Source organism: Rhinolophus sinicus, chromosome 14 (genome assembly GCF_057876585.1).
Source record: "Rhinolophus sinicus isolate RSI-liver-muscle chromosome 14, RSI-T2T, whole genome shotgun sequence".
Classification (NCBI taxonomy): domain Eukaryota; kingdom Metazoa; phylum Chordata; class Mammalia; order Chiroptera; family Rhinolophidae; genus Rhinolophus; species Rhinolophus sinicus.
Window position 1 is genome coordinate 68,043,253 of NC_142514.1, and position 25,925 is coordinate 68,069,177.

Sequence of the window (25,925 nt, forward strand, 5' to 3'; positions counted from 1 at the left end):
AAGCTGAGTCATAAGCATAATTTTTAGGTTGCCTGTAAAAGTTTTTCCAGCACCTCAGAAAATAAGTGGCAGTTTGAGATGATTGTTCATAAAGTTTTGCCAAATCTCCCTTTATTAAAAAGGTGAGGATGTTAGGTTTGGTCTAAAAGGGGTTAAAAGGAGTTGCATTTTTCCTTGTAAACACTAGCAATTTTGCTGGTGGGACAGTTCTTGGATTATTGTAAAAGGTAACTGAACCCTTTTGGAGTTTTTGAGTAGGTTAAAGGTGCAATGTATGATAAAATGTTTATACTTTGCTGCTAAACTAGCTCCATATCTCTCATTAAACACAGGAGACTGAAAGTTGGTGATAGATGAGGGTAGCTTAGCCATGTTTACATGGTGAAGAAGTTGATATGTATAATAGGTTGTAAAATGATTTGTGGTCAGTATAATTTTGCTAACTCACTCTCTTACAATATGTCCTATTACTGGGTGTTCTGTTTCCCCTGTGTCAGTAGTTTTATTATTGAGAGATAATTTCCCACCTGTACATGTGTATGGATCCTTCCTAGGAAGTAATATTTTGTAAATTGCTTAAATGAATAGATACACTAGTCTTCAAGTGTTTAATTTTAGGATATGTAGTGTAAAGATAATGCCTATGTTCTTAGGTAACTTGACTAACAGGAAATTTTATCTAGTAAGTGTATGTAGCTTGTGGGGTTATTATGTAGTTTGATCATATAAAGATTACTGTATTTTTGCTATATGTAAGAAATGTTTTTTCTTTTTTTGAGTCAGTTGCTCTTAATATTCTCTTTGCAGAGGAAAGTACTTCCGATAAAAAAAATGTAGTAGAGTACACATTTCTGACTATTCATTAGCTTTTGGTACATCAGTGTAGTTTGTAATACTTGTGTAGAAATTTTGCATTTATAACAGCTAACTCTTTACTTATGTAAAATGCATTGCACCTTTAATGGATATTAATGAAGATTTTTCTGATGTGATTATATAAATTACCTGGAAACACTAATTTATTCAAATCTAATAGGTTAGATAGGTATTCTAAGCATAATATACAAGTGTGAGCAACTGGTATGTAGCTGTTCCACCATACTTATGATTGCAGGTTGATTGAAAATAGTTGGGGTAATAGGCTTTGGGTTTTGAAATTGAAAATCTATTCCAGTTTGAAAATTTGGAAAATACTTAACATTTTCCATGTTGTATATTACTTTATAGGCAAATGATTTTTTTTCTTAATGAGATTTCAAATATTAATTTGTTTCCATAATAGAAAAACAGGTATTCCTTTACTTTGTATTCACCATTCTAGTCTGAATGGACTTTTCTTTCTTTCCTCCTGTTAATGAAGTAGATGAACCAATAGGACTTTCTTTTTTAATCTTCACTTGTACAATTCCCATTGGATCCTTCTCTTCAGATTACTCCTCAATCTTTATCTTCTAAAAGTAAGGTTAGCAGAAAAAATTTCTATGGACATGTGGCCTCTTGGTGTAGTGGATTTTGTTAATGACAAGAGAAGAAGAAGGGACACAAAGAGTCGTTTGGTTGCATGACTCTTCATCTTTAGAGTTTTGCTTCTCAGTCTTCTGGGTCAGCATATGTTTCTCTAGGTAAGAATGTGAATGGAACGTCAGATGCAATTCTTTAACTGAAGTGTGTCTTGGAAGTTGATGCATGGTTATGCTTTAACTCTCCTATTTCATGCTAATGTTCCATCTCGCCTTCTCATTCCCTTTTCCAACAGGGAGAAATCCTAAATGATTTCTGGATCTTTTTTACTTCAAACTTCAAATATGGTCTTCTTTGTGTTTGTTAGTTTTAAGACTTTAGTAAAGTAAAGATTTCTTTTAAGGTCTTTCCATGGGAAAACATCAATTAGGAACTCTGAAGAGGAGTTGTCAGAGAGTTGTACAAGTGGTAATATTTTGACAGGCGCCTATGTTGTTTATGATCTCAAGAACTTTGAATTGTAAAAATAAAAAATAGGAAATATCCACATTTGTTCTACTGGAAATAAAAATACTAATTCACTGGAATTGAGTTCATGTAATAATTTACAAAGTTTTTCAATGTGTTTATTCAGAGTGGACATGTAAAACTTAGTTACATTCTGGGGAGTTTTCAGGTGAAAATTATTAGATAGATAACATGTAAATTGTGTATGAATTCATTATCTTTGGATGTTATGCTAATATTTCTTGATTTCACAAATTTTCAGCATATGAGTGATTTTGGAAGCATTCATAGACCCGGAATTGTTGTTGACTATCAAAACAAATCCACCAATGTGACAGTTGCTGCTGCAAGAGGAATAAAGAGAAAAATGATGCAACCATTTAATAAGCCTGGTGGAACCTTTATCAAGAAACCCAAGCTAGCAAAACCTGTGGAGAAGATGATTCTCAGCAAATCACCTAGTAAGTAAGAAAACATAATTGCTATCATTGGATACTTTGAATTTTTAAAAAATTCAGTGCTTTTAGATAATTTTTTCATGTTTATATAGTCAAACTACATAATAATTATAATTGTAGAAATTAGGCTAGTGAATCCCCTAAGTGTAGTTATTAGTCAGTCATGAACATCAAAATTATCCAAAGTTACTTTTTAAATTCACATGTCCTGGTCTACCCCTCTTCCCTAAATCCTGATTTAGGGCAGAGCCAGAACATCTATATTTTTTAAATTGGCCTCACACATGATTTTTGAATCAAATTCCTTTTTTGGGTGTTGTATTTATTGTTGGAGGTATTGTTGAGGAAATGTTATGTCATATTACATAGAATCCCCTTTATAAGGAAAAAGGGAAGAAATGTTTTGTGGCTCTTCATACCAGGAAAAGCTGTATTTCTTCTAGAAAATTAATGTACTTTTAATCTTCTAGACAAGGTGACTCTTAGAGATAATCATATTTCTATTTGTACATTGTTAAAAAATGGAGCGAGAACTAATTTGAAAATGAAATTAAGAAAACAATTTCATTCACGTTAGCATGGAGAATAAAATATTTTGTAATGACAACCAAGATGGCACAGTAGTTAAACGCTGTGTTTACCTTTTCTCACAACCACTTCAAAATCACAACTAATCTACAAAACAACCATTATTGAGAATCGCCTAAAATCAAGCTGAATTGAAGCCTTTCAACTAAGGACATGCAGAAGAAACTATCTCCAGACTGGTAGGAAGGTTAGAGACGTGGAACGGGCTGGTCCCACACCCATGTGTAACCATTAAAGATTGGGAGGGCTATTTCGGCTGTGGGGGATCCCCCCATCCCCTGAAGGAGTGAGAGATCCCAGCCCTACTCCAGCCCAGGGTTCCAGTGCCAGGGAGAGAAGTCCCCATAATTTTTGGTTGTGAAAAACAGCGTAGATTGTGACTGAGTGAGATAGTGCTGCTGCACTTACAGGTGCTCCTCTTAAAGAGACTGTGAGTGGACTTACCCACCAATGGAATCACTCGCTCAGAGCTGGAAAGGTGGCAGGAATTGAGTTGTCTGGCTTGGGACGGGGGCTGGAGAGGCAGCTGTCTCCTGAATGGAGGAGCTGGCAGAGTCCATTGTTTCTTTGTTGAGCCCTCTCCCTTCCTGGCGCACTTATACTGGTGGCCGCCATTTCTGAGTTTTCACTGTTCGGTCGTCCCGCCCTGGTGATTTGAGACCTGGCCCCGCCCTACTTTCCGGCACACCCAGGCTGCTTTCAGTAGCTTTTTTTGTGTAGATTGCCTGCCTTGGCTCAAGCTGCACTTTCCTAGGGTCTCTCAAAGGTTCGTGGAGCCCAGACAAGCAGCATCTGGCTTGAGCTTGTCCTGTACCTCTGGCTGAGCAGCCCTAAGCCAGCATTAGTGACAGTCAGCCTTGGTTCCCTTCTTGGCCTCTCAAAGGGTCTTCTAAGCACAACACGAGAGGCAGCCATCTGCGGATTTCTTTCTGGCTTCCGCTGGGTGGCCCCAGGTGGGGCACAGGCTGTGGCTGAAGTAGACCTACAGTGGGTCCCCTCCAAGGTGGTCCTAGGGCTGGCGTCCCCAGTAGCCAGCTTCAAAACAGCTGGAGCATCACCCAGCCGTCTCCAAGTACGACACACCCAAGGGGTGGATTGGACAGACATCAGAGTCCTGCTGAGGCAGATCTTGCTTTATAGGATCAGCCCCTGCACAGCAACCCTTCCACTGTAGTCAAGGCCAGTCCTCACAACCAGTGAGCCCAAGGGTCAGTCCCTCACATTGATGTGCAATTATCAACCAAGGTTCAACTACAAGAGGAGGGCACACACAACCGACACAAGGGACACACCTGGAACACGTGGCTCAGGTGACCAGAAAGACTGTGCCACTGAACCCCACAGCACACCTACTACATAAGGCCACTCTATTAAGACCGGAAGACATAGCAGCCCTACCTAATACATAGAAACAAACACAGGGAGGCAGCCAAAATGGTGAGACAAAGAAACATGTTTCAAATGAAAGAACAGAACAAAGCTCCAGAAAAAGAACTAAGTGAAATAGAGGTAAGCAATCTGTCAGATGCAGAGTTCCAAACACTGGTCATAGGAATGCTAATCAGAGAACTTCATCAGAGAGACAGGAAGCATAAAAATGGAGATGGAAACTAAAAAAGAACCAGTCAGAAATAAAGAATACAGTAATGGAAATGAAGAATATATTACAGGGAATCAACAGCAGATTAGATGAAGCAGAGGATCTAACCAGCGATGTAGAAGATAAGGTAGCAAAAAACACCCAACCAGAACAGCAAAAAGAAAAAAGAATCCCCAAAATTGAGAGTTTAAGGACAATATCAAGTGTACCAATATTCACATTATAGGGGTATCAAGGAGAAGAGAGAGAGCAAGGAATTAAAAACCTACTTGAAGAAATAATGACAGAAAACTTCCCTAACCTGCTGAACAAAATAGACTTACATGCCCAGAAAGCAGAGGCCCAAATAAGATAAACCCAAAGAGATCAACACCAAGACACATCATAATTAAGATGTCAAAGGTTAAATACAAAGAGAGAATCTTAAAAGCAGCAAGAGAAAAGCAGTTAGTTACCTACGAGGGAGCCCCCATAAGACTGGCAGATGATTTCTCAACAGAAACTTTGCAGGTAAGAAGGGAATGGCAGGAAATATTTCAAGTGATGAAAAGCAGTGACATACAAACAAGATTGCTCTACCTAGCAAGGCTGTCATTTAGAATTGAAGGACAGATAATGAGTTTCCCAGACAAGAAAAAGCTAAAAGAGTTTACCACCAAACCAATATTACAAGGAATCTTAGCGAGACTTAAGATGTGAGTGGGGGGTTAAGTATGGGTGAAAAGGGAAGGTATTAAGAAGTACAAAGTGGTTGTTATACAGTAGTCATGGGGATGTAGGGTACAGCATAAGGAATATAGTCAATAACATTGTAATAACTAGGTATGGTGCCGGATAGGTACTAGATCTATCAGGGTTTTAGGTGGGAATGGGGTTGGGGGCAGGGTGAAAAAGGTGAAGGCATTAAGAAATACAAATTGGTAGTTAATACAGTATGGGGAATATAATCAACCGTGTTGTAAAGATCATGTAAGGTGCCAGATGGGCACTGGACTTATCAGGGGGATCACGTCATAGACTGTGTAGACACCTGACCAATGCGCTATACACCTGAAGAGCTGAAATAGAACAATATTGAATGTCAACTATAACTAAATATATAGGTATATATAGTCATAGGATGTGGAGTACAACATAGAGAAGATAGTCGATGGTATTGTAACAGCTATATAAGATGTCAGGGGTAGTAGCGTGGGGGGTGGGTTATCACTTTATGAGGGGTTTAAATGTCTGTTATGTTGTTTCATATACCTGGAAACATTAAAAATAAAAAAAATATAAAATATTCTGTAATAAATTGAACAAAAGACGTGCAGAACTAATACTTTGAAAACTACAAAACATTGTTGAAAGAAATTAAAGAAGACCTAAATAAATGATAAAAAATAATTTATAGGTCAGAAGACTTAACATTTGTTAAGATGGTAATACTTCCCAAACTGATGTACACATTCAGCACAATCCTTATCAGCGTTCCATCTGACTTCTTTGCAGAGATTAACAGGTTTATTCTAAAATTCATTAGGAATTGCAAGGGACCTGAAATACCCAAAGCAGTCCTGAAAAAGGACAAAATAGAAAGACTGATTTCAAAACTTAATACAAAGCGACAGTAATCAAGACAATGTGGTACTGGCCCAAGAACAGACACATAGATCAATAGAATCGAATCGAGAGTCTAGAAACAAACTCATAAATCTGTATTCACTGGTTTTTAATAAGGATGCTGAAATTATTTAGTGGAGAGAGAATAGACTTCAACAAATGGTTCTGGACAACTGGATGGCCACATGCAATAGCCAAAATGCAAGACCTAAATGTAAAAACTAAAACTATAATACTATTAGAAGAAAACATAGGACTAAATCTTCATGACTGGATTTGGTAAGGAATTCTTAGTTATGATACGAAAAGCATGAACAACAAAAGAAAAACATAAATTGGACTTCGTGAAAATTAAAAACTTTTGTGCTTCAAAAGACACCATCAAGACAGTGAAGACAGCCCACAGAGTGGTAGGAAATATTTGCAAATCATACATCTGGTTGGGGACTTATATCTAAAACGTGTAAAGAATTTTTATAACTCAATAAAAAAGACAACCCAATTGAAAAGTGAATAAAGCATGTGAGTACCATTTTTCCAAAAAAGATATACAAATAGTCAATAAGCATATGAAAAAAAATGCCCACCAATTACCAGGGAAATTTAAATCAAAATCACAATGAGATACCACTTCACATTCACCTGGATGGCTAGAATGAAAAAGACAGATAATAACAAGTCTCAGTGAGGATGCGGAGAAATCAGAACCCTCATACATTGCCGGTGGCAATGTAAAATGGTGCAGTTGCTTTGGAAAGCAAGTAGTTCCTCAAAAAATTACCATGTGATCCAGCAATTCCACTCCTGGTTATATGTCCAAGGGAAATGAAAACATACGTCCACACAAACACTTATATACAGATGTTTATAGAAGCATTATTCATAGTAGCCAAAAGGTAGAAACAACACAAATATCCATCAATGGATAAATGAATAAACAAATGGGCTATGTCCATATAGTGGAATATTTCTCAGCCATAAAATGGGATGAAGTATTGGTACATGGTACAACTTGGATGAACCTTGAAAAGATTATGCTAAGTGAAAAAAGCCAGTTAACAGAAGTCCACATGTTATGATTCTTTTCATATTAAAATCTAGAATATGGAAATTTATAGAGACAGAAGTAGATTAGTGATTGCTTTGGGCTGTGGGGTGTGTAAAATAATATCCAACAAATATTTTGCTTGTACACTGAATTATTTTTTGTTATTTATATTTATTTTTGCCTAGATGACTGAGAAGTGTTTTGTCTTTCCAAGTTAGGTGATGTTGCAAAGGTTCAAAACTGTTTTCTTCTTTAGAATTAAATTTTGATTACCTAATCTAGTAGTTGGGATTGGAGAAGGTTTACATAATTGTAATGAATGAATATTCCAAAAATTTTCTGGTCAAATATTTCAAATATTTTGCATACACTTTAAAAAATAAGATCTGTTGAGCATTACAATGAATTTATTAGAGTGTATTCCTTTGATGTGGGAAGTACTAAACAAGTGGTGCTAGCCTTCAAATAATTATTTAAAAAAAGAGGGAGAAGGAAAAGAAGCAAGGAGGCCTAGATAAATCCTAGTTCAAAATGGTATTATTATATATTTTTAGATACTGACAGTATGTTTTGTTTTTTGAATTTTATCTCCATTTAAATTGCTCAAGGATTAATACATGTATCCATTTTGATAAAAGTGGGATTGTAGTTGTTAATAGTAGTAAGCTAGTACTTAACTGAATGTTTACTGCACATTAGGCTCTGTGTGAAAAAGGTATAATATGAATTATTTATATAATTCTCACATCAGCCTGCTCAGGTATAGGTATGCCTATCAAACTGTCTTCAGCTGAGAAAATAAGCACAGGGCAGATAAATAACTTCTGCCCAGGTCAAACAACAGGTAAATGGCACAGCCAGGAATTTTTCTAGGACAAGTGTTGCTCTAGAAACCCTTCACTTAAACCTCTATGTGATTGTAACAGAAAATTGCTTTGTATTGTTATAGATGCATTAAGATATCTATAACGTTATAATTAGAAAAAAGTTGTTTTTCTAATTATAACTTTCTAAAAAACAACTTTTTCTAATTATAACATTATAGATATCTTAATATATCATATTTGAAAAAATTGAAATTAAAAATGTTTGATTTTTTCCTCAAAATGTATGAACTAGAATATAAAACTCTGGAAAGATTTAAATACTGTTCTTAAATCTACTTTTCTGCCATGCTTTGCAAATTGATATCTGTATTGTATAACAAAAAATAATAACATTCTGGAATTCTGGACACATGATACTAAGTCAGTGGAATGTGTGTGGTGGGGATACCTTTTATACTTGTGTTAATTGGTAGGTTGTTGTTTACCAAATTGTGTAATCTAGATATTACTAGAATAGGCAATTGAGTTGATTCTATTGGGACAGAGTCCAAAGATATATTTTGCAGGTATAGTTAAGTAAATATTGCAAAGTTTGATACAGAAGTTAATTTGCCATTAAAGTAGATATATGTTATCTAACTTTGTTTTTTTCTTTTTAACAATTCTTGAGAATAGTGTAGTGTAGTTAAAATTAAAGCCAAAATTCTGTAGTCAATTCAGGCTTCACTGTCAAGTGTGACATGGGCATTTTGAAAGGTATCTGCTGAGTATTCAGGAATAAGGTCTTGCTATTCTTTAGTAGAGACTATATGGTTTGTTGAAAAGCAGTAGGAAAGGAATCATATTCTGTTATTTGGCTGGAGGTACAACATATATCACAGCTTTAGCATATGGAAGGGAAATGAAATGCTAGTTTGAGGTCATATACAAGTAGATTTTCCATAGAGTGAGGGTTTTAGGGAAACTGAATGAGGATATTGAAAATGGTTAATAAGAATATGCATTTAAACTCATAAAATGATGAAAAATAATCTAGATATTAAATTTTAAGTTACTGATTTTATATAATTTTGAAACATCCCACTGTATACATAGCAAGTGCTGCTTAAATATTTGTTTACTATTAAGTTTACAAATCCCCAAGTATTCATGATTTTATGTTAGGTATTTGTCCAAACGTAATCTTAAAGGAGAAGCAATGTATAAAAGGAAAAGTTTCAGGACATAAGTTTTGTTGTTGTTGTCTAAAGTTAAATGTATTATAATAAAGAACCTGCTCACGATGAGATACCACTTCACATCGTGTGAACTGGATGGGCATAATAAAATAAAGGAAAATAGCAAGTATTAGCTGGGATGTGGAGAAATTGGAACCCTCACACATTACTGTTGGGAATGTAAAATGGTGCAGCTGTTGTGGGAAAGAGTTGGATGGTTCTTCAAATGATTAAACGTAGACCATATGACCCAGCAATTCTACCCCTAAGTATATACCTCAAAGAATTGAAAAGAAGTATTAAACAAAAGCTGTACGCAAATGTTCATAGCAGCATTATTCACATTGGCCAAAAGGTTGGAAATGATCCAAGTGTTTATCAACAAATGAATGGATAAAAGAAAATGATATATCCACACAATGGGATGTTATTCAGTCATAAAAAGGAATGAAGTACTGACAAATGGTACAACATATGGATGAACCTTGAGAACATTATGTTAAATAAAAGTAGCCAGACAAAAAAGGTCACATATTGTATGATTCCATTTATGGTGAAATACCCAAAACAGGGAAATCTGTAGAGACAAAAGCAGATTAGTAGTTCCCAGGGGCTTGGGGAAAGGGTAAGTGGGGAACGACTGCTTAATGGGTGTGGGCTTTCGGTTTGGGGTGATGAAAATGTTCTGAAACTAAGTAGTGATGATAGTAGTTACATAACATTGTGATGTACTTAATGCCACTGAATTGTACACTTGGAAATGGTTAAAATGGTAAATTTTGTACCACGTATTTTATTACTTTATTTACATTAAAAATGATTTTTAAAAAGAGAGAGAACTGCTTTTATTTTAGAGGTTATACTTTTAAGAAATTTTGGGAAAGCCGCTATAACATATATGAGTTTTTGCATCCAGGACTCTCCAGTGTTCATTTGATTTCCAGTTTCAGGCAGGGTCAGGTTACTTCATTGTTTCCTAAAGTGGTATTCAAGATGACTTTAGGTGATACGGATATTATTGCTTAAGATGAAAATAAGAAAAAAGTTAGTAAACTTAAAGAAAAATATGTTGCAAATATCACATAGATGAAAAGTAAATATGGCAAAATTTATGATTTTATTCAAATGATGTTTCAGAAATACTGGGTAATCTTGAACTTTGATTTTTTTGATGAGTTCAGTTTAGACTATCACCAGATAAACCTTGTATGTCTGTACTTTATGAATTGGGGACTGGAAAGGGAGAATGAAAAATTGGTCTGTAGTCTTGACGTTTTTTTTCTGATACCCTAGCAAAAATTGATCCTAAAAATGAAGAAGAAGAAAAGCGGCGAATTGAAGCCCGACGAGAGAAACAAAGGCGCAGAAGAGAAAAAAACAGTGAGAAATACGGAGATGGATACAGGTTTGTACTTAATAGTCAGAAAATTGGGCTCATTAAAAAACAACGTCCTAGAAAAGGCAAATGCATCAATTGGAATGTGAAAAAATTCCTGAGTGTCAAATGAAAAGGTTTAATAAAAAATACATAAGAATGCTTTTGATTTTTGGTATTTATATGCATTCACCACTTTGAAAATACAAGAAAATACGAGGTTCCCTTCAATAATGATAATGTAAAGAAAAAAAACCTAGAAATACAGTATTCTTGAGAAGAAATACATGTCATAACATGAAGAAAACGACAAAGTCTTCGATATTTTACTACAGTACGGAGACAATGATATTCTTGGACAGCAAAACTAAATATTACAAATATATCAGGTTTTTCCAATCCTGATTCCAAAGAAAATTCTGAAAAAGGAGTAAATGAGTAGATACTAGCTTTTCTAGATAGTGAAACATTAGAAAGCTGTAATAGTTAAAAATATGTGGTACTAGAAAAAAGTAATCAGTGCAACATAATTAACCCGTAAACAATTGTATTATTTATAAGAATAATATGTAATAAAGAAGAAAATGCAAATGAAAGGGGAATTGCTTGAACAACTGAACAGTAAGAAGAAAAATGGTTTAGATCCTTTTCTTAAACCAGCAAGGATTAATTAAAAAACCTAAAAAGTAGAAAATAACAGGAAAATAAAATGGAATATTTTAATCTCTGCAAGATTTTTTTTGTAGGCTTAAAAGTTCTAGAATAAGTTACAAAGGAATTGATGACCAGATTTGTTTAAATAAAAATTAAAAACTTGAAAGCAAACAGACTTGGAAAATATTATAAACATGAGATTAATGTCTAAGTTAGATAAATATCACCTGACTAGAATTTTTTGAAAAGTAGGGAAATAAGATGCTTGGTACATAATTTGGTGAAAGAACAACAGCTACTGTGTTTCCCCGAAAATAAGAGCTAGCTGGACCATCAGGTCTAATGCATCTTTTGGAGCAAAAATTAATATAAGACCTGGTCTTATATAATAGTAAAATAAGACCGGGTCTTATATAATATGAGACCGGGTATAATATAATATAATACAATATATAATATAACATAATTTAATAATATAATAAATACCAGGTCTTATATTAATTAATGTTTGCTCCAAAAGATGCATTAGAGCTGATGGTCCAGCTAGATCTCGTTTTCGGGGAATCGTAATAATTTTAGGGAAAATGCTAAAACTCACTGTCAGTTAAATAAACTGAAAATTTAAATAATGGGATAACATTTTATTAGCGAGGAGAAAACAAATATTGGTTTACTAACTAGGAAACAGTCAAAGGACACATAATTTGCCGATGACTGTAATATAACGAGTTATAATTACTGGGAAACAATTTAACAGTTTAAAAATGTCTTAAATGTCTTGAGTTTTTTTATATTCATTGATCTCTCCAAGAAAATAACCTAAAAATACAGAGTTTACAAAGATGCCTGTTACAACATTATTTATAATAGCTCCAAACATGAAACAAATACCAGCAATAGCATGTGATCAAGTATATGTAAGCGCATCTCGTCATGGGCTCTTAGACCATTGTTAAAAATGAAAGTTATAAAGCCTGTAATAACATGGAGCAAATGCAGGCAAAATAGAAAATATATACAAAATGTAAAGTTATGCATAGAAAAAAAAGATTACTAGGAAAGTTTTTTATATTTAAAAAAAAATTTTTATTGGGAAATATTGGGGAATGGTGTGTTTTTCCAGAACCCATCAGTTATCCTTCAATCTAGTTGGTGCAGCTCAGCTCCAAGTCTAGTCACCATTTTCAATCTTAGTTGCAGCCCACCATCCCACACAGGAATTGAACCGGCAAATTTGTTGATGAGAGCTCGCGCTCTAACCAACAGCCATCCGGCTGCCCCGGAAGGTTTTTAAAAAAGACAATTTATTTCATCTTTTTTTCTCTGAAATCTATGCTGGTACTGCTTATGCTAGGGAAACAAAGAATATAATATTTAAAAAGTAAAATCATTGTTTTTCCCATTCAAAATGTATTTTTGCTCTATAAAAATTAACTTATTTGTATAGCTTGAAACATTTCACATAAGTGCATTTTCTAGATGTTTAAAACTTTATCTTAGTTCAAAATATAACATTTTAAGGAGGAATCTGCAAACCTTTTTATGGAGGTATTTTTAAAATGAATGAGTTCCATATAAAACAGGATACTTTGTTATTACTTGGTTTTAATGTATACATTGGTTTTATGTATGTAAAATGTAAAAGAAAATTGAGTTGCATCTTATTTCCAGATTTTTTTGTTTGTTTAAGGAGTATCTTTGATTTTAGTCTTCTTAGGCATTGTGTAATCTTTGTGTCCAGCTTTAATAACCTTTAGCTAGCTTTTTCTGGTTTGTTACTCCTGATTTGTTGGGACCTGAAAAACAATAGGATTAAGCTTACTAAGAATTAACTCATAAAAAGTTTTAGTTTTAAGAGGCAGCTACTTTTTGGTCCTTGTGAGTATCTCCCACTCTGATATCATTCCTTCTTTTGGCAAGGGTTAGTTACTTTGGTGTGGAAATAAATTGAAATGAACACTATATCAGATGTATAGGGGTCCAAAGATAATTTTACATTATAAGATTAATTTCTCTATTTGATTACCCTATGAATACTTTACCCATTAAAATTATAGATTTGGATATGTTATATGCATGTTAATATAGTATATATTGTGACTTGGAGAAAATAAAAAACAAACTTTCATTTAGCTGCTTTCTCCATAATTCGAAATATAAACCTGATGACAACCAAAAGAATCAGTTCAATTAAATTGTCATTTTAGGATAAGAATCCTTTAAAATAGTCTCAAATTATTTTATCAAAGTAGTTTTACTTTGAGTTAGGATAAGAGATTGACAGTAAATATTTTTGTGATATATTCTTTTTGAATATTTGAATACTATCAATATAATAAAGAGGATGGAAAGGTAAGGGATCCCAGGGAGAAAGGGATGGTTTGAGAGAAATGTAGACAAACAATATGTGGCGAATAGTGCCAAGAGAAGTATGAAGTCTTACAGGAGATGACTTCTACACAGGAGTGCAGGGAAATCAGGGAAATGGATCATTGGATTGGAACAGATTTAAGAATGGTAGGTAGGGTTGCAGTAGGAATTGTTAGGCAGCTCAGGTATAGGTCATGGCTTGAGGTAAGAAAATAAAGAAATAGGAATGTTTCACTGATATTTAGGAAATGGAAACCTATGTGAATTGAAAATGACTGTAGTGGGGTGAAAGGTGTAATCTAATTAAAACATTTAATGAAGACATGCTATGTTTCCCCGAAAATAAGACCTAGCCAGACCATGAGCCCTAATGTGTCTTTTGGAGCAAAAATTAATATAACATAAGACGCGTTAGAGCTGATGGTCCTGCTAGATCTTATTTTCGGGGACACACGGTACTGTGTGCCAGATACTGTTAAAGGTATTATGGGGTAAAGCCAGAGAGATAGGAGAGATTAAGAACTTTCCTAAATGGCAACTGAAAGTATTTTGACTTTATTTTATTTTTGTTTTTGAGTTTTAAGGAGCCAGTGAAACCTTTTGAGCAGTAATGTGCTATTGTTGCCTCCTTTAGGAAGTAACAGTAATTAATTGAATAATTACTGTGTGCCAGGAACTGTTGTAAGGGCTTTATATGTATTTGTAAAATCTCACAATACACCTGTGAGGGTTCTTATCTCATTAAGGTAATAAAACCAAGGCCCAGAGAAGTTAAGTAACTTGTCCAAGTTCACTCGAGGGGGCTAGGATGTAAACCCAGCAGTTGATTCCAGATCCTATACTCTTAACCAGGAAAATAAATCCAATAGTATAAGGAATTAATTGTAAAATGAAGACTGGAGACACAGAAATCAGTTAGGAAACTGTTGTCACAATTCAAGGAAAGGAAATAACAATATTTAAGGTAGGAACAATTAAATAAGAGGAGTGGGGGATTCATTCTGGGATGGCTCCTGAACTTGTAAATGCGTGCATTTGTTCAGGCCTATTAGTCATCCTGAAGTAATCTTTAGGGAGCAGGACGTTTGATCACCCAAGCGCTCCAAGGGAGTGAATTATGGTTGTCTGGTGTTACACTTGGCTGCGTTGATACCTTAGTAGTTTGGAAGCTTGAGATGGAACAGAGTGTAAAACAAGTAGTGAAACTTTGGAAATTGATACTTCTCGGGGTTTGCTTTGGCTTTCTAACTGGTCTAGGCTGAAGTGGAGAGTTTAGGACTAGATAAAGTAGCTACACTGATTCCATCTTTCATACCCAGAAGCTCCAGAGAGGCCCAGAAATGCAAAGTAATATAATGACAGTATTGTCCAAATACTTAAAAAGAAATACTGTTTTTTCTGACTTAAGCTAAATTAAAATCAACCATAAAATGGAAGAAAGGAAATTATTGATGCTGATAAAATTAATTTCATTGTTACATTTTTATGAACTCTTTGTAAGTAAATTAGGTAATAATTTAAAACTTCTTTTTTTTCTTATAGAATGGCATTCACATGTTCATTTTGTAAATTTCGAACGTTTGAAGAAAAAGATATTGAACTGCATCTGGAAAGTTCTTCACACCAGGAAACATTAGATCATATTCAGAAACAAACTAAGTTTGATAAAGTAGTTATGGAGTTTTTGCATGTAAGTAGCTGTTTTTGAAGTGAAAAACACTTTATCTGATTTCAATTTGTTATTTTTTTACAGTTCTCCATCTCCCATTTTATGTTTTCTAAAATTTTAATTCTCTTAAAGAGAGTTGTTTTAAAATTAGCCCAGAATTAGATGTGAATTCCTCCTCAGTAATTGAATTTAGATTTGTTATTTGAGAGAACATTTTAAGTTTTTCACAGTAATTTCTGGTAGAGATGTCAGGAAAAAAAATTCCATTAGCTGTTATTGATGTAGAATCAGCTATCATCTATGGATGTGGTGTTGTGTTGGGTACTTTAATATTTCATTTGAGCCTCTTAACAACCCCTTAATATCATGAAGGATTATGCTGAGCGCAGTTGTGACTTAGTAAGTAACAGAAGGTGAATTCAGAACCAGAGAGCAGATGTCTCTTTGGTGTCCTTTGTACAATGAGTGTGTGGTCATCAGTTCAACAATTTTTCTCGAATACTTATGAAATATGTCAGTGTTCTGTGCAGGCATTGAAAACACAGGCACTGCAGTCAGTGAACTGACAATAATTGAAAACAGAACATACACACACATGCACAGATGACACAGTAAAGTGGAAGAGCCAAGAATGATAGTACAGACAGAAGGGTTTTGAAGTAAGGGAGGATAGTTGGGGCCAGGGATGCTTGAGGAAGGTATGAGAGCTGGACTGCTAATTGTATATACAATTAATATGGGCAGAAGAGATGGAATTGTTAGAAAGTTAGAAGAAATACAATAGTCGTTCACTCCTCTGTATCCTTGCAGAATTGTGTCCCTTAATTATAGTTTTCTATAATTTCATTCCTTAATTGGTTCATGTCATTTAGGACTTATGTCCTCACCTGCCTAGAGAAGACCTCTTGACTAGTCAGCTCTCTTTACTCTATATGCCTAAAATAGATTTTAAAAAGTGAATATTTTTTGTAGTTTCCTTATGCTTTATGATAGTCTTTCAACTAAATTGTAAGCTCCTGAGAAACAGATATTAGTTCTTATATAACAGATATCGTTACCTTCCATAGGCTGAGCTTGGTGGTAAGTACATACAAAGTGCTCACTGATAACTTTTTGGATTCTTCCTATTTTGTGTTCTAGGAATGTATGGTGAATAAATTCAAGAAAACATCTATTCGTAAGCAACAGACAAATAATCAAACAGAAGTAGTCAAAATAATTGAAAAAGATGTTATGGAAGGTAAATACAAATTGTTTTAGAAATTTACATGTATATTTTACATACCATAACCTATTTCAATGTAAGTGATGCCCTCTAGAATGATATAGTACGTAGTTTTATGTGGTAGCCCTGAGTGGCTTTCAGAAATTAACTCCTTTGACTTCCTGTTCTCGTGCTTACAAATTTGTCACTACTTACCCTTCTGTCTTTCACTTCAATTTTAGAGGAAAAATTAGCTTTACTTGTCTACTAGTCTGTCCTCTGTCTCTCTTACCCTTCTCATTTCCTTAAGGATTTTTGCTCCTCTGTTTTTCAGTCTTTCCTTTTTTTTGGATCTCCTCTCTGAAACCTATACTCTTAAAAACAAACAAACCCAAACAAACCCCCCTCCCCCCAAAGAAAAACACTAATTCACCTAAAATCTACTTTTCTCTTTAAACAACCACGCTTCTTTAAGCATAGTTCACACTGGTCTCTGTTTCTTCACTTCCCATTTATTACTTTACCCACAGTGGACAACTTTCTGCTACTGTGAGTTTACTGCAACTGCTCTGACAGGATACCAACATCAACTTCAGCAGATTCTTTTGACTCATTTTACTTCTGCAACGTTTTTCACTGGTAACTTTATTCTTCATGAATCCATTTCTCCCCTAGGGTTTTGTGGTAACTCATTGCCCTGATGTTCTCTGATTCCTTTGTCTTTTTTTACTTTTTGTGCTTTTCTTTTCTCTACCAGGCTTTTAGAAGTTGGTATTTCCCAGTATTCTGTCATTAGTCCTATTATCATCTCTTTATGTTCCATCCTCATGAATTCATTTACTTACAGAGCTTAAATTGACATTTTTGTTAATTACTTATACATCTGTAGCATAGGTTTCTCTTCTGAACTCAAATATCATACATCCAACTGCCTATTGACCTCTTTCTTCAACAGTCCCACAAAATCACCATATTCAAAAAATTTATCCTCTCCTTGAGCATCCTCCACCCCTTAAACAAAACAAAACAAAACAAAACAAAAATTCAACAAATATCTCTTTTATTTATCTTGGAAAGTGGCCCCACCATCAAAGTCAGAAGTACGAAGTTAATCTAAACACTTAAAACTTTTAACTTACTGTATCTGTAGGATTGTGTGCTTTGGGTCTATCTTTAAATATCTGCCAAATCTATTTCTTTACCTCCTCTTTAAATATTACATTTGTTTAAATCTTTATATGTTCTTTTGATGATTATGGTATTTCCCTATTGAGTTTTCTTACTTCCAGTCTTTCTTATCCCTAATTCTACTACATGTTTTCATTGCTTCAGGAATTTTCTATGGCTTCCCCATTCTCTACAGGGTGAAGTTCAAATTCCTAGGCATGGCACAAAGAGCTCTCCATGACCTAGGCCTCTCTCTTTCTCTCTGTTCTCATTTTTCTCTGTTCTCACCTTCTTTATACTCTGTGCCCCAGCCATACTGATTTTTGTTCCTTATGAATCCAATTTTGACATCTTTTCCCCATCCTTACCCACTCACATTCATAATCAGAAATTCTTATTTTAGTACAAAATCACATTTGTTTTCTTTTATATTATACTTTGGGGATTGACTTATAGGCTTCAGAGCATGATATATAACATGATTAGGAAATATAATGTAATTATATTTTATAATTTTAATCTGTTATCTGTAATCTGTGGATATATAATCTGTAAACCTGCATATGCCAGTCCTTTTCTTGGGAAGGAGCGGTATACATAATTATGGAAATAAATAGTAAAATTTGATTTGTCTGAAAAAGAATATGTGAATCATTTCTTTTCTTACTAATGATTGGATTGCTCTTGTAGGTGTTACTGCAGATGATCACATGATGAAAGTGGAGACCGTTCACTGCAGTGCCTGTAGTGTGTATATCCCTGCTTTACATAGTTCAGTTCAGCAGCACTTAAAATCTCCTGATCATATCAAAGGGAAGCAGGTAAGTTTTGATCTGTCTTAATGAAATCATTTAATTATTCATCAATCCCTTATTGTCCTTTAAAGGCTATTGTTTCACACCTGCCTAACTTGTGTACAATCCTATTAATCTCATGTGTGAATAATTAAAGATACCTAGAGAGGCAGTGTAACATAGTAGTTAAGGTTGTGGGCTCTGGAGCAAGACTTTCTGGGTTTGAGTTATGGTTCGGTACATGTTAAATAAGTAAATTAACTTTTGTCTGAGTTTCTCTTATCTGTAAAGTGGGGATGGATAATCATTCTTCTCTTATGTGACTGTTTAAGGATTAGATTAATTAAAGTATAAAAAACACTTAAAATAGTGCCTGGCACATAGGCATTCAGGAAATCATAGCTGTTGTTGCACTGTTCTTTTTATTAAGATTTTTTTTAAGTTGGTACAAAATGGTTTTATGAGTGTGTGTGTATGTGTGTGTATGTTCTGTTTTTGAGTAGAATTTACTCAAACATACTAGAAGAATTTACTATTTTATTTTTGATTAGCATTTTCTGCTTCTATATGGGTTGCTTTTATTTAGTCAAATTTATTTCAAATAAAAATGTATATATTGTGCAATATAAGTTTGAGAAGCAAATTTTAAAATTCTAATATTGAAGACTGTAAGTTTTAAATAGAACATACCTGGGTCTTAAATTCATATTTTGTATTGAAGTGAACCTCATTTAACTCAGACCTTTTAAGACTTTTTAAAGCTACTTTGAGCACATAGTCTTTTTAAAAATCTTTGTCTTTTCACTTTTGATATTCCCTTGACACCTTTTAACAACTAGACATTCAATGTTATTACCATCTCTCCTTTGTATAATAGTTTTGTGATAGCTACAGCGCAGATATAGATTAATTACTCTTAACTGTATGAAAAACCATTCTTTTTGATCGCATAAAAATTAGTACTGTGTTTCCCCAAAAATAAGACCTAGCCAGGCCATCAGCTCTAATGCGTCTTTTGGAGCAAAAATTAATATAAGACCTGGTCTTATATTATATTAAAATAAGACCAGGTCTTAATATGATATGATGTGATATGATATGATATGATATGATATGATATGATATAATGTAATGTAATATAATGTAATGTAATATAATGTAATACCCAGTCTTGTTTTCATATAAGACCTTTGGAGAAGTTGGCACAGGGGGAAGTGGCTGTAGAGTAGACAGGAGAGAAAACAACTGCTTACTAGAACTACTAGACTTACGCTATCTGGCGACTGGGTGTGTTTTGTTGAAGGTGATCTACTCATTGAGTCTTCATTGTTTTCATCCATAGATGATTTACATTGTGGTCACAGTAGCTATTGTTGCTTTATAGCTTAATTTGCCAGAAAGTAAATCATTTAAATCGAAGGATTTGAGCATACAATGTCATTTTAATTATGGAAATAATTCTCATGGTATGTTTTTCAAGTACCTCAGTGTGTTCTATTTTTCATAGGCTTATAAGGAACAAATAAAAAGAGAAAGTGTCTTGACTGCTACAAGCATTTTAAATAATCCAATAGTGAAGGCACGATATGAACGTTTTGTTAAGGTAAGATATTGGGGTATAAACTTTTTTCGGTTACACATATTATAGTATTATAATAATTAAATGGTGACATAGTAAGTCTTTGTCATATTTAAATATAGTAAAACATTAGGCAGAATTTTACTTGGTATCTTGTATATAGGTAAAACATCTTTTTTTCCTAAATTGTTGGGATTTGTGGGGGGAGGGGGCAAAAAGCCATTCCTCTCGACCCCTTTCTAGCTCTGAATCATTTGAGAGATACAAAAGAAGTTTGATAGAAGATCAAAATGTTGACTTTAGTTTTGATTTTTAGAAAAAGAATGTCTTGAAGGATATGTTTTAGATGTACAGTTACTGTGGACCTTCTAAGATTTTACTCCTAAATTAGATAGGCTTATGTCCACCCAACCTCTGTTACTGGTTCAGCTGGACAGCAACAGGTTTCCCCTAGTTTACCACATGACACAGACTAGAAGGTACCCTTTTTATTGCTAGGAAGACCCCAAAGAAGGGACCCAGAAGGGATTGAGTTGTGCATGCTCAGTATCTTCTTCCAAGCATACTAGTTGGATAAGTCATTCTTCTTCTTTGGATAAAGGTGGAAGGGAAGCAGGAGATTAGATATGTTGCTTCAGAAAAAGCTCCCTCATGGAATCAGGAGGCCTAATAGTAGGAAACTCAGATGTGATCAGTTAGGTATACCTGGCCCACTGCTTCTCACAATTTTTGCCATGTACCACTGAGGTAATTCTTCTTTACTTGTTATGGAAACTTACTGTACAAATAAGAAATTATTAATCAGGAACTAATAGAAATAAATTTTAGAGGTTAGTTTTTGAGTCTTTATACTACCTCATTTAAATCATTCTACACTGAAGAGCGCTTTTATGTGGAAAATTTGCAAAAATTTCTAATATCTATTAGTAACTAAATGTTCTATACATGAGAGAAGTTTTGTTTATTTTGGCTGTTGTGGCGATTAACAGGTGCTCTGTGAAGAAGCCTGATACATACTTAACGAGCACAAAATTATCCCTCAACCAAGTGACTTCCAGCTGAATAAATCTCAGTTCTTTTGGTTTGTCCTTAAGGGGCCTGTTTTCTGATTTGTTAAACATATTTGTCACTGTTTACTATATTCTTGACAGCACTTTTAAAAAGTGAGGCAGCCCCATTTGAGATCCAGTTTTGTGGGAGATACAGCATCAGAAAGATAAAAGCATCATAGCTGCATGAGGAAAAATTATTATTTTTACTAAAATTTTTATTTTTGCTATACCACAAACTTTTGAGAAGTTAATGGTTTCTATTGATGTATGAAAGTAATCGTTAATGAGAGAAGAATACAAATTAGAATTTCTACATAGGGATTTTAGGCTACACTTCAGTGTCGCTTCATTGAATGAGAGACATCACTGGTGGGAGTGTCTTGCTCATGGACCTGTTGGGGAGATAGTACCTGAACTGAGGAGAACTCCTCTAGAACCTTGTTACTCTGAATGTGATCGACCCATGGACCAGGAATTGATTCACGTGCATTAAAGCTCAAGAAGCACCAGTGTCACTGTTATGCAGGGCGGCAGGTGGGGTCTCAGCTCCTGCTCCCCACATAAGAACGCAGGATATGGTGAGGCCAAAAAGGAACACCCACAGAGCCATAGGTAGGGGAGTCATACCACTGTAGTCTTGCTGGCAGCTGGGTTGGAGATACAGGAAGCAGGAGCCACACTTCTGCAACCTGCTGTCCACTTCTCTGCAATCTGCAACCCGCACTCCGCCAATCTGCGTTTGCCAGCCCAGCCACCATCTTCTTGCTAGCCCCCATTTTCTGCTAGCGTATCCACAGCAGTTATATTAGTGGCCAATGGCCCACTGGTTACAGCTGATGGCCAACTAGCCACAGCTGATGGTTATCCAATCACAGTTGATGGCCATTTACTAGCTGAGCCAGCACTTTTCTATGTGAGGCCGAGAGCCTGGAAACTGCTTTCTGGGGCTCTGTCCCCACAGTCACATTGCTCCGTAATTTCCCTTTGGTCAGCATTTGGTCTGCTCTGTTCCCTGCTGTCATTCCCCAGAATATCTAATGTTCGTCGTCAGCTCTGACCACGGCTTAAAACTCTTTCACTTTCAAGTTCTCTCAGTCTGACAAAATACCCTTTTTAATTTTTGTCCAAGATAATCAGTTTGTCAATTTCTCCTAATTCTCCAACTGTATCATCTTGTTCTACCTTCCCTCTCTGGCCTGGACCCTCGGTTCAGCCCTTACAACAATGCAGTGCTGCCATTCCAAAATTCCTTACTTACCTGTTCTTCTGCCACCTACCAGTTCCCACCACTGTGCCATCTATGGTTACTTTACTGTCTATCTTGTGGAAAGTAACATGGAATTGTGCGAGTATTGTGTTTGCCATGTTTACACTGCATTCATAATAATTTTACTTATTACCAGTCAATGTAATATGCTTTCTATAGTGACTGTTTCAAATCTTTTCCACTCTTCACATTTCCATATTTCATCTTTACCATCCTCACTTACCATATTCTTTTCTCTTAGGGAGATTGAGACCTTTAGATGTGAACTTCATAGTTCTCTCCTTTTTGCCGTAGATTTATGTATCTTTCCCTCATCTTTATTGTTATCTGTGAAGGAAAATACCCTTTTTTGCCCTTCATCTGTATGGTGATTTTTGTTTCATCAATTATCTTTTTTTTCACTTGCATCTGATTTTGTTTTTCTTGTTATTTTACTATCATTCCCAGACATGCTTATGAGTTCCCTAAACTAAAACTTTTCCTAGTCTCTTGCCTTCCCCATCTATTTTCTCTTATCACCATACTTAAAAAGGTAGTTTACCCTGCATTTGGCCTCTTTGCTTCTTGTATATTATTCACTCTTTAACCTAGTAGTTCTCAGCTGGAAATACGTAATTAGAATCACCTGTGAGGCGAAAATCAAAAAACTGCCTAGGTCCTTTTTAAGACCTTCTAAATTAGGGTTTTTCTAAACTTCTCTGATAAATATCTCCCGAAATGCTTTTCAGTATGCATGTTACCAGACTCTTTTCCTGGAAATTTTGATTCAGGAGGTCTGAAATTGATTCAGGAATTTGTGGTTTTTTTTTAGCAAGAGCTCCATTACTTGACAAAATTAAAATCTCAGAATGTGGGACCCGGGCCTTTGTTTTTTGAGAGCTTCACAGAAAATTGTGACAGTTAATTTTTGGACAATCATTGCTGTATTTCACTTATATTATCCTTTTGAAATTGCTCTAAGATTACTAGAGACCTAATTTTCAAATAAAAAATGTTTTATTCTTTATTATTTTAAACTTATGAATGTAAAGGGAATAGTCTAATAAATCCCTCAAATACCCTCACTCAGCTTTAATAATTATCAACTGTAGTGACCTTTTTTCAATTCTTTTCTACTGTTTGTGTTATCTGACATTGTTGATCTATCACTTATTCTTGAAACTTTGTTTTGCCAGGTAATATTTTACTATCCTGGGTTTCCTCCTGCATTGAGTTTTTCTTTTCTAACTTCTGCCCCCTGTATAAGCATTTTCATAGTGTTTTATTCTAGGCCCATTTTTTCTATTTACTCCCCCAGCCTCACCCCTGGCTGTCTCATTTATGACCTTGGCTTCACTATTCACTCTATGCAAGCAGTTCACAAATGTAAATGTCTTACTCTGAACTGTCTTCTCTTTTGAGCTGTAAATTTATAGCTGCCTATTAGGCATTTAGACATCTGAAATTCTGATTACATACAGCATGTACCTGCTACTTCACCTTCATCATCCTGTTTTACCTATTTTGTTAATGGTGTCACTACTTCACAAAATGAAAATCTCAGAATGTGGGACCCGAGCCTGTTATACTTCCATTTTAGGGGCAATTAGTGGGCTATTGAAACCCCCTCACTAGTATTTCTTCTCTTGCTATTCTAATTCATCCTGCACATTCCTATCTGATTTACCTTAAAGTGTAGCACAAGTCTTATACTTTCCTGTTTAATAACCTTCATTGCCTCTTCATTTCCTGCTACATTAATACAACCTTTTGATATGGTCCCATTTTTGAGACTTAATCAGATACATAATTCAAGTATTTAAAATATTAAAGTGAAATTGTGTCTGAATGTTTAGTGAATTAAAGATTTGTCTACTTTTTAAAAGAAAAAGTAAGGCATGATATCTAATAGGTACATGATTTTTATTTGAGGTTTTAAAAAATATTCTGTACCAATAGTACAATGACTACTAGTATAATTAAGTAGAATATAAATCTTTGCTTCATATAGTTAGTTTCTGTGAAAACCCATATATTTACCTCTGTCATGTACCGAGGGTACCAAAAAAATGTATACACATTTTAAGAAAGGAAAACTGTTAAAATTGTAGTACTCAATATGTACTGATAACAAAAGACGAATACAAGTCATGTTTGACTTCTGCAATTACAAGAGGTGCTCAAAGTGGTTACCATCAGCATCCAGACACTTCGGTTATGGCGAGCTACTGCTTGACAACATTGACCAAAGTGTCCACTTGTATACATTTTTATGGCGCCCCTGGTATATGTATATAATTTTGGAAATTCAGTTAAGAAAATATGGCCTTTAATGTTTTCCAGTTTATGGAGTAAAAATAACAACTTTAGTAATGTATATACTCACATTGGTAGGAATAGGTACTCAACAGATCTTCAGTGGATTTGTCATAAATTAAAGTAAAAAGCTTCAAATAGTATTTTGATGATACAGAAAATAAAACTTTCACTGAACCAAAAATGAATGGACTGATTTTAAAAGCTATTTCTCATGTTTTCAGGGTGAGAATCCTTTTGAAATTCAAGATCATTCTCAAGATCAGCAAATAGAAGGAGATGAGGAGGAAGAAGAAAAGATTGATGAACCTATTGAAGAGGAGGAGGAAGAGGAGGAAGAAGAGGAAGTGGGAGAAGGAGAGGAAGTGGAAGAAGTGGAGGAAGTGGGAGAAGGTGGAGGACTAGAGGGAGTGGGCAATGTAGAGGAAGCGGGGGACATAGAGGGAGTGGGGGAAGAAGGGACAGTGGGGGAAGGGGAGGGAGCGGGGGAAGGAGAGGAAGCAGCAAAGGAAGAGTCTGTCAACTTCCCTGTTGATCAACATGAACAAAATTAAATATAAGGTATTAGATTTAAAAGAAGCTTTAAATTTGTCCTAATGTGGGAAAGGGTAAGAATTTTAATAGTTTAAAATATGAGAGTTAACACCCATGTTGCATGCATTCTACACATTAAAAGTTGTTTTATATAATTTCTAAATGTTTGGCATTTGTTTAATAAAATGAAAGTAAGACTATTTTAGTTTAGTTTTTATAGCTACCAAACTTAGATTCGATAAATTGTTTGTATAATTTTTAAGCTTAGTTTTTATTACTTTATTGGTGTTAGGATAACAGATATGTATTGTTAGTATATCTATTCTAATCATTTGAACTTAAATGCTGCTCTTGGGAGTATATATTCAAGTGTGCATTAATGTTTTGAATACTTACCCTGGAAGAGATAAATTGGGCAAGTATTTTGTGCTCTGTGTATTTTTTTACTGCATTGGACATTGAATAGTAATTTGCGTTAAGATACGCTTAAAAAGCTTTTTGTGACCATGTTTCCCTTTGTAGCAATAAAATGATTTTTACAAAAACTCCCTGGATTAGCAATTTTAAATGAAACAGTTCATCAATTAAATTAGTACCTAAAATCAGGTTTGCCTTAATGCATGAGGTCAGCTCACAAGTATTTCAAGATGATTG

General features: G+C 34.7%; 1 protein-coding gene across 3 annotated transcripts in view; it reads left to right on the forward strand.

Annotated features, from left to right (window-relative positions):
* ZNF326 (zinc finger protein 326) overlaps positions 1-25,426 on the forward strand; it is a 38,567-nt gene extending 13,141 nt beyond the window's left edge. For all 3 annotated transcript variants that reach the window (XM_019753232.3, XM_074335118.2, XM_074335119.2), the window contains 7 exons: positions 2,231-2,429; positions 10,605-10,716; positions 15,253-15,400; positions 16,520-16,619; positions 18,441-18,571; positions 20,052-20,147; positions 24,962-25,426. In XM_019753232.3, the coding sequence (XP_019608791.2) occupies positions 2,231-2,429; positions 10,605-10,716; positions 15,253-15,400; positions 16,520-16,619; positions 18,441-18,571; positions 20,052-20,147; positions 24,962-25,291 (1,116 nt within the window). In that variant the 3' untranslated portion in view covers positions 25,292-25,426. The remainder of the gene's footprint in view (positions 1-2,230; positions 2,430-10,604; positions 10,717-15,252; positions 15,401-16,519; positions 16,620-18,440; positions 18,572-20,051; positions 20,148-24,961) is intronic.
* The last annotated feature ends 499 nt before the right edge of the window (positions 25,427-25,925 follow it).